At 38.3% G+C, this 12371-nt stretch overlaps 1 protein-coding gene across 29 annotated transcripts in view; it reads left to right on the forward strand.

Annotated features, from left to right (window-relative positions):
• FMN1 (formin 1) overlaps positions 1-12371 on the forward strand; it is a 433671-nt gene that overhangs the window by 319882 nt on the left and 101418 nt on the right. For 28 of the 29 annotated variants that reach the window (XM_038579933.1, XM_038579922.1, XM_038579921.1 and 25 more), the window contains one exon: positions 999-1091. In XM_038579933.1, the coding sequence (XP_038435861.1) occupies positions 999-1091 (93 nt within the window). Of the gene's footprint in view, positions 1-998; positions 1092-2876; positions 3356-12371 lie in introns of those variants that run through there. The other variant, XM_038579946.1, reaches the window with a different exon arrangement.

Consider the following 12371-nt stretch of genomic DNA (forward strand, 5'->3'; position numbering starts at 1 on the left):
TGGCTGATGTAATTTGGAGACATTGCAGAATTTTGGTTTGGTTGGTCAAATATATGTGGGAAGTAGAGCTGAAAGGTAGAAATAACCTAAATGGCCTTTCCATAATGGAAAGGACCTAGAGTTTGAATTTAGTTAGCAAAGAGCACCCATTCATGGTTTTATCTTGTCTTGTATCTTCCGTACTTTGGTTTTAGTGAACGATTTTGCCTTGTAATTCACACGGACCAAAGAAGTTGTAACAAGCCTCAGAGTTCACCCTTGATCTCCTCTCTTAAGGCAGCAAAAAGATCATACTTTCCACTATTCCCCATCTCAGTAAATGATACTTCCAGCCATTCCCACTGTGTTGGTGAACTTTGGGTTAGGATGGTTTCCGTATTACCAAATCAGAACTATCTGATTTGAGGGGGCATGGTTGTCATAAAACCAATCTATTATAAGTGACATATTATATATTAGAAATTCTATCTGAGGTAAATCACATGTAAAACAATTTCACATGTGTTAGGGGAGTATTCGTGGGAAGGCTGGGTGAATGGGAAGTGTGAAGAGAGAGATGCAGTCCTACCTGAATTAGGCTTGCTCCTCCTGCTGGGATGTGGGATGCCTAGAAATTTCTGCAAAATCTATTCAAGCTCTGTTTCTGAAGTATGAATCCAAAGAGGATCAGGGCCTTTAAATCGCTAGGAATTCAGTAGTTTTTGCCTCTTCATTTTTGAGAACCCAAAAACCTACTACTTTTCCTTTCCCAAGTTAGAGGTCTTTCTGCAACTCTAAAATGAAAGTCAAAGGTGGTATATTTCTTTGTTCCTGAAGAAAGGTATGGAATGAGCTAACCTTTTTTGTCTGTTGTGTTGTTTCTGTTTTTTTTTCCCCCGGAATTTTGACAGTGACTGATAAGGATTTCGCGCAATTAATACCGAAGAACATAGCACAGAGCACAAGCTCCACAAATAACATATTCTTAAGGAAATCTAATTCCAAACTTTTCTTCACAGCAAGTGAGAAACAAATGATCATAGTATGCAAGGAATCACCAAAGGAGTATCTCCAGCCTTTCAAGGACAAACTAGAAGAGTTCTTCCAGAAAGGTAGGGAACTGCATCAGGTGTGCATACATGAAACTCTGAAATATCCGCCATTCCAGCTTACTATGTAAAACAAAAATAAGTGTGGGGCATGAACTTGCAGTTATAAAATAAATAAATCATGGGAATGTATTGTACAGCATGGTGACTACAGTTAATAATACTGTATTGTATATTTGAAAGTTGAGAAGAGAGTAGATCTTAAAAGTTTGCATCATAAGAAAAAAATGTTGTAACCATATGTGGTGATGGATATTAACTAGACTTCTTGTGATGATCATTTTGCAATATACACATAAATGGTTGTGTTGTACATCTGAAACTAATATGTTATATGTCAATTATATCAATAAAAAAAGCATAAGGTAGTTAGAGGGAGCTTTTGTCTTTGCTAGGAGGTCAGAGGAAATACATGTAGGAACCTTTGGAGATGTATTAACATGCTCTTTCTACTTATTAATAAGGCCACATAATATCTCATCATCAACAAAAGACCATTTCAGCAGGGGGAATCCATAAAGTATGGCCAAACCACCTTGGGAATTGGCAGGAAAATTCTCAGTCCATGAGTCAGAGGAACTCCATTCCAGCTGTTCCTTTGGTGCAGAGATCACTGCCCCCCTCATCCTTAATGATGGCTTGTTTGTGTTGAAGCAGAAGTCAGGAGTCCTCTCTTTACTGCTGAACCTCATATATGATGGAAGCAATGTCATCAGATAAAATGCCATCTTAAGAGCAGTGATACTACTTACCTTTATGTGTTATGTGACTAAAATTAGGTGTGCTGTATATGTGATTTATCAAAATAGATGTATTTGCTTCAGGATTATGCCAGATAAATATAACCTAAATGGCCTGAAGAAAAAGCAGGAAGGATTTCCTTTTGCTGACCCCCAATCAATAATTTCTGCTTTTGGCATTTGTAGAATTAACTTGAAATTAAGTTCATATGTGCTTAGATTCTGTTTTAATTTTTGTTATTGTTCTATATCTGGATAGTTCTGCACTGTATATAGGTAGGTTTTATCAGCCTGTGTACTATAATGGCTTTATCCTCCTTTCTCTTTAAACCAGCTAGCAAGAAATAAAAGATAAAAAATAAAAAATAAACCAGCTAGCATCTTCAAACTTATGTAGTGAATCTTAATTTTGGTTGTTGTTGTTGGAAAAAGAAGAAGTACAAATAGATTTAGAACCTTGAAAATCTTCAGTGCCTTGCAAAAAGGAATTTGCAAATCACTGTTTGGGGTTACGTGTTTGCTTCTCTGTTAGGTTTCTCAAGAAACTTCTGGTCTGTTCTGAAAGAGGAAACCGAGTTGAGGCAAACTGGACCTTATGTCAGCGAGGGTGTGGCCGCAGTAAAATCTTCTAGAAATACCCTACAGCAGTGATTCTCAATCCTTGCTGTACACTAGAATCCACTGGGGGAGATCTTTTTAAGCATTTGATATCCAGGCCAAACTCCAGACTTCCTATCAGCATCTCCAGGGGTGTGACCAGGCATTAGCATTATTGATTTGCTTCCCAGGTGATTCCAGTATGCAGTGCAGATTGAGAACTTATGTTGTCCAGCTTAGGTCACCATTCAGTGTATCTTCAAAGATGTTTATTCAGGGGTGCCTGGCTGGCTCAGTCAGTGGAGCACGACTTACTCTCAGGGTTGTGAGTTCAAGCCCCATGTTGGAGCTCTCCATGGAGCCTACTTAAATTTAAAAAAAAAAAAAAAAAAAAGGAACGGTGTTTATTCAAGAGACTGCTATATCTCAGGCACTCCTTCTTCCTTCTCAGGGACTGTCTCACTGGGAAAAGATCTCCAACTGAATAAAGGAGTCAGTTCTCCCTGAACCAACCTAGTGAAAGATGGGAAAGGACGTTAGAAATAACCTCAACTCATGCTTCAAACAAAAACAGCTAAAGCAAAGCACAAAAAGAATTTAAAGGAAAGCTATCACTTACACAGAACTTTAAAATATAAAAATAAAATGTAATATTATTGGAAGCTTAGACATTCCTAATATTGTGTGGTGGAAAGAGCCACTATTGAAATAGCCTGTTACCATCATCTTATTACTTAACTGAGTTGGTAAAAAATCAGTCTAGAATTGTACTGTCCAATATAAATGGCAGGCAGTAGCCACATGATGCTATTGAGCAGTTGAAATGTGGCTGATCCAATATGAGATGTACTCTAAGTGTAAAACACACAGCAGATTTTGAAGACTAGGTGTGAAAAAACACAAAATATTTCTGACTTTTTAATATTGATTATGCAATAAAATGATATATTGAATATATTAGGTTTTAAAATAAAGTATTATTGGGGATCCCTGGGTGGCTCAGCAGTTTGGTGCCTGCCTTCGGCCCAGGGAGTGATCCTGCGGACTGGGGATGGAGTTCCACATCAGGCTTCCCGCATGGAGCCTGCTTCTCCTCTGTGTCTCTGCCTCTCTCTTTCTCTCTCTCTCTCTGTGTCTCTCATGAATAAATAAATAAAGTCTTTAAAAAAAATGAATAAAATAAAATAAGGTATTATTATTAATTTACCTGTTTCTTTTAGTTTTTAAGTATGGCTACTAGAAAATTTAAAATGGCAGCTCACCATTTATTTCTATTAGCAATATTAGTCTAGACACATGGTCGCTTGGCCTTTCTTATCTCATTCCTTTTCTCCACTCATTCTCATCTCATTCCATTCCTACACTCCCCTCTTCATGTTCTTGCTCAGCTTAAAGCCTAGGTTACTGGAATGGAATTTCTGGAGCTAGCCCTCCCCACTTTTGCTCTGGTCCTGGCTGTTGTTCGGCTAACAGGTAGGGGTGGATACCACTTCATCAAGCTGTTCCTCTGTGGTTTGATGGGTGGGGGTTTGCCATTTTGCAGAATATACAAATGGAATGTCTCTTGGCTGCTATGGAACTCTAAACAGTAGTATCTTTTTTATGTAGATGTCTTACTGAGGAAAGGATTTTCCTTCCACCATAAATATGCACTATCTCCCTTGGATAATCAAATTTTTATGGCAATTATACAGTTTTAAGTATAGTATCTCATCTAAATATGCCATTCATTGTAAGAAACATCATTATTACAAGTACTACTAAGAAAGAAAAATTGCTGGCAATTAAGCCACAATATGTCATAGATCATAAGATGCACCCCCCAAAAGCAGGTGCTAAAATATGAAAATCCCATCAAATTGGAAGTTGATATAATATGCTACCATAATGAGGCATATAGAATCAAGGAGGGGAGTGCCTAACACTTCCAGGTAACTCAGGGAAGATTTTCAACAAAGGAGATGTTTTTATTCAGTTTTGACAAAAAAAAAAAAAATTAATGCCAAGATACTGATAATGATGGCAGTGACAGCAGATCAGTGGATGGTAGCTCACATTTGCAGTGTACTGCTGTACCCCCAGACACTCTGGGGAGAAGATCTTTCTTGTTTAGTCCTCATGACAACCCTCTGGAATCAGCACTATTATCAACCTGTTGTGTGGACGAGGACATTGCAGATTAGGAATTCTCAGCAGACAGGTTAGGGGCATTCCAGGCAGAGGAAAACACTGCAAATCTCAGGATAAAAGACATGAAGTATTTGGAGAATGGCAAGAGACTTGGTGTGGCTAGATCACAGGGCATATGGGAAGAACACAATACCAAAAAGGGGAGGAGAGTCACTATATGACTTGCTAAACGATCTGAACTTTGTCTTATAGGCAACTGGGAGCCTCTGAAAAGTAGTGTGTATGGGAGTGACATGGTCACATTGCATTTGTTTTGTTATGGTGCATGGAATCCCTTTGCTTTTTGTGGTTAAGAACTACATTAGGGGCTCCTGGGAGGCTCAGTCAGTTAGGCATCTGCCTTCAGCTCAGGTCATGATCTCAGGGTCCTGGGATCCAGCCCACATGGGGCTTCCTGCTCAGTAGGGAGCCTGTTTCTCCCTCTCCCTCTCTGGTTCCCCCGCTTGTGTTTGCACTTTTTCTTTCTCTTTCTCAAATAAATAAATAAAACCTTCTAAAAAATAAAAAATACTTAAAAAAAAAAAAGAGACAAATACATTATAACCAAGAGTAATATGAAGAGTTGAAATAGTAAAAGAGAGGCAGTATATTGAGTTATTCTACAGTGGTCCAGGCAAATGATGGTAAGAACAAAAGCAATCGCAGAAAAATAACGAAGGGACACATTTATAAAGCTTTTAGGAATTATAGGACGAGATAACCCAATCGAAGTACAGAAACAGGAGTTTTCTTGTGTGGATAACTGGCTTGATACTGATGAGGAGAACCAGATTTGGGATGGAAAACAATGTAATAATTGACCTACATATGAGACATCCTGGTAGAGAATATTGGGTTCATGAGACTATCATAGAGGGTAGAAGTTCAAGTCACAGAAATGAATGAGAAAGCCCAAAGAAAGGGTGTAAAACGAGAACTCGCAGTAGTAGTAGAGTTTCTAATCACAGGATATAATAACTATAGTTGAGAAAAGATACTTCCATACTTTCATAATATTTGAGTATTTGGCAGGAAAGCCAGTTTTCTATTAGAATTCTTATCACTCATAAAGTCTTAAGCAATGGAGTGCTCTATTCCTGAGAAGTCACATATGTGTTTGGTGACTCAGTTGATTCATAGTCTAATTTTTATATGAGCTGCAATTCAGTTCTTCTAACAACCATGATGATTTAATTTTTCTTTTGTAAATCATATCCTGTTGCCACACTCAAGGGGGGATGATGTGTTTGTCTTTGTATCATTCTTCCCTTCTCAAAATGCCCTTAAATAGCATTACTTGACAAAATTGTGGTACTTGTTCTTAACTAATTTCATTTCCTATGCAGAATAGAAAGTAATTTTAATGCCTCCATCCTTCAGAGTTGCAATCCATGGTATCTAAGCCTTTTTCCTTACATGATTTTTCTTTTCCACAGTAGGCTCTGTTGCTGCCAATTTACAGCACAGCGCAGAGTAACTGTGAGAGCATTACTTGAGCTCATGTTTTCCCACCCTCAGATCTAACGTAGTCATAATGATATGGCCTTCAAAAATGTGATGCTCACATTAAAGGTCCCCATAAACATGGCAGGGATCCTGTAATTGAAAGAAGGCGCAGAGCAACTGATTAGATCCTGGGTATAGATCTTGTAGGTGGTCTTTGCATGCTGTTAAATTGGTCATTTGTATTTATAGCTTTGGCAGGGAGGGCTGGAACCTAAACTGATGCTAATACCAGCACTCTCCCACACTTGGCCTGATCTCATTCTGCATTAGTTTTAGCTGGCATCCATGAGTGGAACCAAATCAAAATGAATCTGAATGAGCCATGTTAGTCCTAGTGTCTCAAATTATCTTCCGAGGTTCTTTGACCAGCTGAGATTAGAGGTATTCTTTATGTCAAGAAACTTTTCTGGTAAAAAGTAAATAGATAAATTTTACAAAACTAAAAAACAAACAAAACAACTCTGATTTCCTGCACTGAATACAAAAAGGATTACCTAAAAAGCTGAATACCCCATGATGGCTGAGACTATCTGGTCCTATTCACTTTGTCATCCCAGCAGAATGGAGGCTCAGTGTAGCTCATGATAGGTGTTAATAATTATTTGTGGAATTAATGAACAAACAGCCTGGTTCTTATAAAGGGCCTGGAGGCTGTTTGATTTTTACTCTGTGAGTTTTCTGTTTAAATTCTTTCAGAACTGGTAAATCATGCCAGAATTTGGTGAGATGCACTTTTGGTCTACAACACACATCTGTGGTCAAACCTCCTGGATATCAAAACATCCTTCTATGTCACAAATATGCATATAATCCCTTCTTAATAAATACTTAGTTTAGATTGACAAGGTCCCTAACTGAAACTCAAACTATAGACTAATCTCTTCAACCCCTAGCATATTCAGGCTTTTTATAGAGAACAGGAAGGACCAATGATCTGGATGGTGTAACCGGGAGAATGTGCACTCTCTGTAGAACAAACCATCTTCTTGTACACTTCACTTTCAAAAAAGGACCAGGGATGGCTCCAAATAACATCAATGGTCAAATTAAGAGAGTCTGTTGTGATTTATGAGTTACCAAAGTAACACAGCAATAATCTTTGGAAAGTGGAGCTACTATTTTATCAAATATTAAGTAGAGTGTTTTCTAAAAAGGTTAGTTTGAATCAGTTTATTTTGGTTTTTTTTCCTTCCCATAAATTTCTACAAAGAGCACCATTCTGCTCATCCCAACATTAGCTTCTCTCTGCTTCCTCCCTCTCTTTCTCTGTTCTCTCCCTCCATACTCACCCCTCACCTTTGTATATTTAATTTACTCAATTTTTCTTTTTTGGCCAAACATCCAGTAAGCTGTCTTTCCAAAAAATCTAATTCTCTTTTACTTTTCCTTTCTCTCCAATGAAAATTTCACAAGAAGAAAAATGTCTAAATTAGTTCTGTGTGTGTATAATACTGATATAAATACCTGGAAAAGATTATACCCACCCACCCCCAGAAGAAGGAAAACTACAGATCAATCTCACCACAGTTTAAAATTTTTAAATATAACAGCACATTTCATGACCAAAGGGAGCTTATTCCCACAATGTGAAGATGATAGGATATTGAGAAGTCTATTAACATAAATCATCACTGTTAATAACTCTAATAAGAAAACACGTATGATCATCTCTTTACATGCTAAAAAAGGCACTTGATAAAATTCAATCTATTCTTCATTTCAAGCTCAATAAAACATTAAGTACCATATACTTCCTTATTATAATAAAAATTAATCTGTGTCAGCCTCAGTTTCTCAACTGAAAAACTGAATATCATAGAAAATCAGTGTACCTAATACATAAGAGCTATGAGACAATGTTAAGAAATGAGACCAACATTCAATACAAAGGCAAATAATATGAAAAGTGACAAAAACTGCTCTTCAAACATATGAGAAGATATTGCCCTCAAAATAAAAGAAGTCCAAAAGAAATTACATTGGAATTCCATTTTTCATTTATAAGACTGGCAAAGTCACAGAAGTTTGATAACAGACTCCCCTTGGCAGCACAGTACAGTAAACCTCTGTCCTCTATTGCTTGTGAAAGTATAAATTGTTGTGATCCATGTGGAGATCTATTTAGCAGTATCTAATAAAGCTCCATGTGCACATGCCTTCTGACTTGTCAGTTCTACTTCTAGGCCCAAACCCTCAGATCTTACACATGCAAAGTGATTTCTGTACCATGCTACCTATTGAGACATTGTTTGTAATGGCAAAAGATTGGTGACATCTTCAATGACCATGAGTAATGAAATGGTCAAATTATGGTACTTCCAGACGGTGGAATACCTAGCATCTGCTTAAAAAAAATGAGAAATGTCTTTATGTATAGACAGGAAAACTCTCTAAGGTATATGTTAAGTGGAAAACAAGGGTCAGAAGAGGAGGTATATTACCATTATATCTAAAGAAGAAAAAGAAAAATGAATGCTACTTAACAAAAAATCTCCAAGGACAAATAATAAATTAATCTGGCAATAGTATCAACCATGCAAGTTGTCCTGTTTAGCTGGTATCCAGGCTGTTGTTAAATAGTTAGAATATTACCCCTGAAAATGCCCAGACAAGTTCATTATATAGTGGATAGGAAATGGATGGACGGGGTTCAGAAGTGGCATGGAGGCTTTTCATAAATCTTTTAATCAATGTGTACATCTTCAAAATATCAAACAACTAATTTCTTAAAACAAACAACTTTCTATGGTACTTTGCACTTACGTTTTGTCTTTAAGACTGCTTCCCTGGGCACCGGGGTGGCTCAGCGGTCTGCCTTTGGCTCAGGGGTGATCCTGGGGTCCTGAGATCAAGTCCCACATGGGGCTCCCCACAGAGCAACTGCTTCTCCCTCTGCCTGTGTCTCTGCCTCTCTCTCTCTCTCTCTCTGACTCTCATGAATGAAGTCTTTGAAAAAAAAAAAAAAGACTGCTTCCTTTTCAGATTTTCCCATTGTGGTACCCGTTGAGATCCCTTAGTCTGCTGAATCTAGCCCTTCCTGTTCAATTTCTGAGGAATTAGAAATGAAGTGGTCTTATTCAGTGACTCTTTCCCTCCACTGAGGGCTGGACTGGACCACTCAGAAGGAAATTTCAGGCTCTGTTTGTATTTTCCTTCCTTCCCTTCATGAGGTCTATTTAGCAGCATCTAATAAAGTTACATATGCACATGCCTCACAGTCTCCTCCTCAACATCCTCCCACAGCAGCTCTGGACAATGGAGTCCTCCCAGCACAGACACATGCACACACACTAAAGTCCCTCAAGTTCTTTCTTCTGGACTTAGACTGCCATCACTCATTTTGCTCATGGTTCAGTCACACTCTTATGATGCTCTAACTGAAATGTCCTTGAAGAGGCCTCTTTGAAATCTTTTTTATTAAAAGATTTTATTTATTTATTTACTTATTTATTCGTTCATTCATTCATTCATTCGTGAGAGACACAGAGAGAGGCAGAGACACAGGCAGAGGGAGAAGCAGGCTCCCTGTGGGGAGCCCCACGTGGGACTCGATTCCAGGACCCCAGGATCACGACCTGAGCCAAAGGCAGAGGCTCAACCACTGAGCCACCCAGGTGCCCCAGTATGTTAGGTCTTTCAATGAACTGTTTCTTGAACATACAGGGTGAGAGTATAGGGATTTGCATTTCAGATTACCCTGACACAGGCCAGCTTTTAAACCTAACCACAGGGTAGCACCAGCATCATTCGTTTATATCTTAAGAGGATTTTCAGGATCTGACCTCCCCAATGGATGTATGTATTTTAAGCCTTACCTGTAATTTTTGAAAGAAAGGCTTTATCTGCTGTTTTTAAGCAGTGTCTCAGAACTACATGCAAGTGGAAGAGGTGGTGGTGGTTTGGTTTGGAGAAAAGAGTAGGATAAGTATTATTAACTCTTAATGGGTCTTCTCTGGAGCAGCAGGTATTTAGACAGACATGCATACACATGTGCCCATTGCAACAGCTCCAAACTTACATGACCAAGCTGTGTTAGTGGAACAGGGGCTATACCTTAAATTGACTTTTCTAACTTTGAGTAAGGCCTTTAACCGTCTAAGTATTAAAGTATTACTAGTGCCCACCTACTGCTGGTTTTGCTGGTGTTGATGTAATCCCTTCATCACGACAGAATCCAAGATCCTTTGAGATGACAATAACCTCTTTTTGATCAGTAGAAACATTCCCAGGTAGAAGAAGGTCATGAAGCCAAGTGAGCCACTCTCTTTCTAAGTGTAGAACTTCAGGCCCACTTGTGAATTCCCTTTACATATTTCATTGGCTTGTTTTGGAAAAACCAAGGGTGGACTCAGTTGTGTTCTCTAGAAGCAGGGTTTTAGTAACTTCTGAAGTTTTATTCATGCTATTAAGCTATAATCACAATATTTAATCCTCTGATCATGACTGTATGTACACCATTTGATGAAAAAGGGTTTTTTAGGTTTTCTGAATATAACAGAAAGAGCATCGTGCATGAAATTAGAAGACCTCTCTCTGAATCCCAGCTTTACCATTTAACTTTCCTGTATGACTTTGGACAGTTTTGTAAATTTCTCTGAGCCTTTTTCTTCTTATCTATAAAATGTCCATTGTGTAGCATCATTATGAAAATTAAATAGGGACGCCTGGGTGACTCAATGTTTGAGCATCTGCCTTTGGCTCAGGGCGTGATTCTGGGGTCCTGGGATCGAGTCCCACATTGAGCTTCCTGCACAGTCTGCTTCTCCCTCTGCCTGTGTCTCTGCCTCTCTCTCTCTCTCTCTCTCTCTCTGTCTGTCTCTCATGAATAATGTATAAAATCTTTAAAAAAAAAGAACTTAAAAAAATGAAAATTAAATGGGACCACATCATATGACTATAGAGCATTAATACAGTATGTTATTTTTAGAGCATAATTACTATCCTACCTGCCTTCTATGAGAAATACCAATTGTCTGAAATTTTCCCTCAATTTTTCAGTTCAGACAGGGAGTTGGGAGGATGCTTCTTGACTTCAACAGTTTGAAGCACAGTGCTTCGCTTAATATTCAGTTCTTTGAAGCTAATTTTATTGTTACTAACTTTCCAGGTAAGGAAACTATGAGGATTTCAGCAACTTACTCAAGGTCAATGTGATCTCAGTCCCAATGTTGGTACTCTGCCATCCTAATAACTTGGAAAATCACTTTTTTTCCCTGTGTCCCAAGGCCCGTGTGGGTAACTAGAAATAACTATTTTCTCTCACCATCTAAGGAGCAGACTTGCTGGCAGTAGCTCACCCCTCCCCGCAGGGACTCTTGTTCCAGGAGTCCTAATAGAAGCCCTCATTCTACCTTCCCCAGCAGCAACAAGAATTGTCATCTGTGCTTCAGAAAGAATTGTGGTGACAAATAGTTAAGTATTTTATGGAATCAGTATTGAGCTCTGCATTCTTGCATAATAGTTGTTTTCATGATAAATTGCTTCATGTAATTGTTGGCATCGCCACCACTTCCTCTCTGGATTCTTGACAACTATCAGCAAGGTTTTAATCAGTGATTGATTGCAGTTGCCATCACATGACTTCTCTTTGAAAGTACTTAGTTATTGTCTTCTTTATGCTGGAAGAATTTGACGCCTATACTGCCTTCTGGGAGTTGTTTTGCAGAATACAGATCACATAATACATGATTTTACAGATAATGCACAACTCTGGAAAGATTTCTTCATTCCTTCAAAATATGCAGATCTGTTTCTTCTGCTGAGTCAGTTTTGCTGTAGAAGAACTGTGGCAGCACTAGTAGAAGCCCAGGATGGAATGAGATCATTTGCAGGGAGCATTTAGCACAGAACCAGGCACTCTGTTAGCATCTGCTGCTACTGTTACATATTCAATTGTTTTATCACAGTCTTATCAGGTGGTTCCAAGAGGAGAGCCCAGAAAGTCAATCACAAAATGTTACTTTCTCAGTGGTGTGAATAGCTGTCATTCCAAATTCAAATGGCAAATAATAGATAATTCCAATGAAAAGTTGTAAATACTAGCAGGAAAATCATGTTCATCTTGTCCATCTCCTCTAAAAGTAATAAAAAAACAGTGGTTTTCTACAGGAGTGTGTCATTTCACCATTACAGTATTTTTAAAGTGTAATTGTGATTTCCAAAGTTATATCTTATTGATGGAAAGTATTTACATAATTCCATGAAAGATGGCCTGCCTCATGGATCTCCCATCATGGCTACCCCCAATCAACAATATTACCACCTAGTGGCC

Source organism: Canis lupus, chromosome 30, assembly GCF_011100685.1.
Source record: "Canis lupus familiaris isolate Mischka breed German Shepherd chromosome 30, alternate assembly UU_Cfam_GSD_1.0, whole genome shotgun sequence".
NCBI classification, from domain to species: Eukaryota; Metazoa; Chordata; class Mammalia; order Carnivora; family Canidae; genus Canis; species Canis lupus.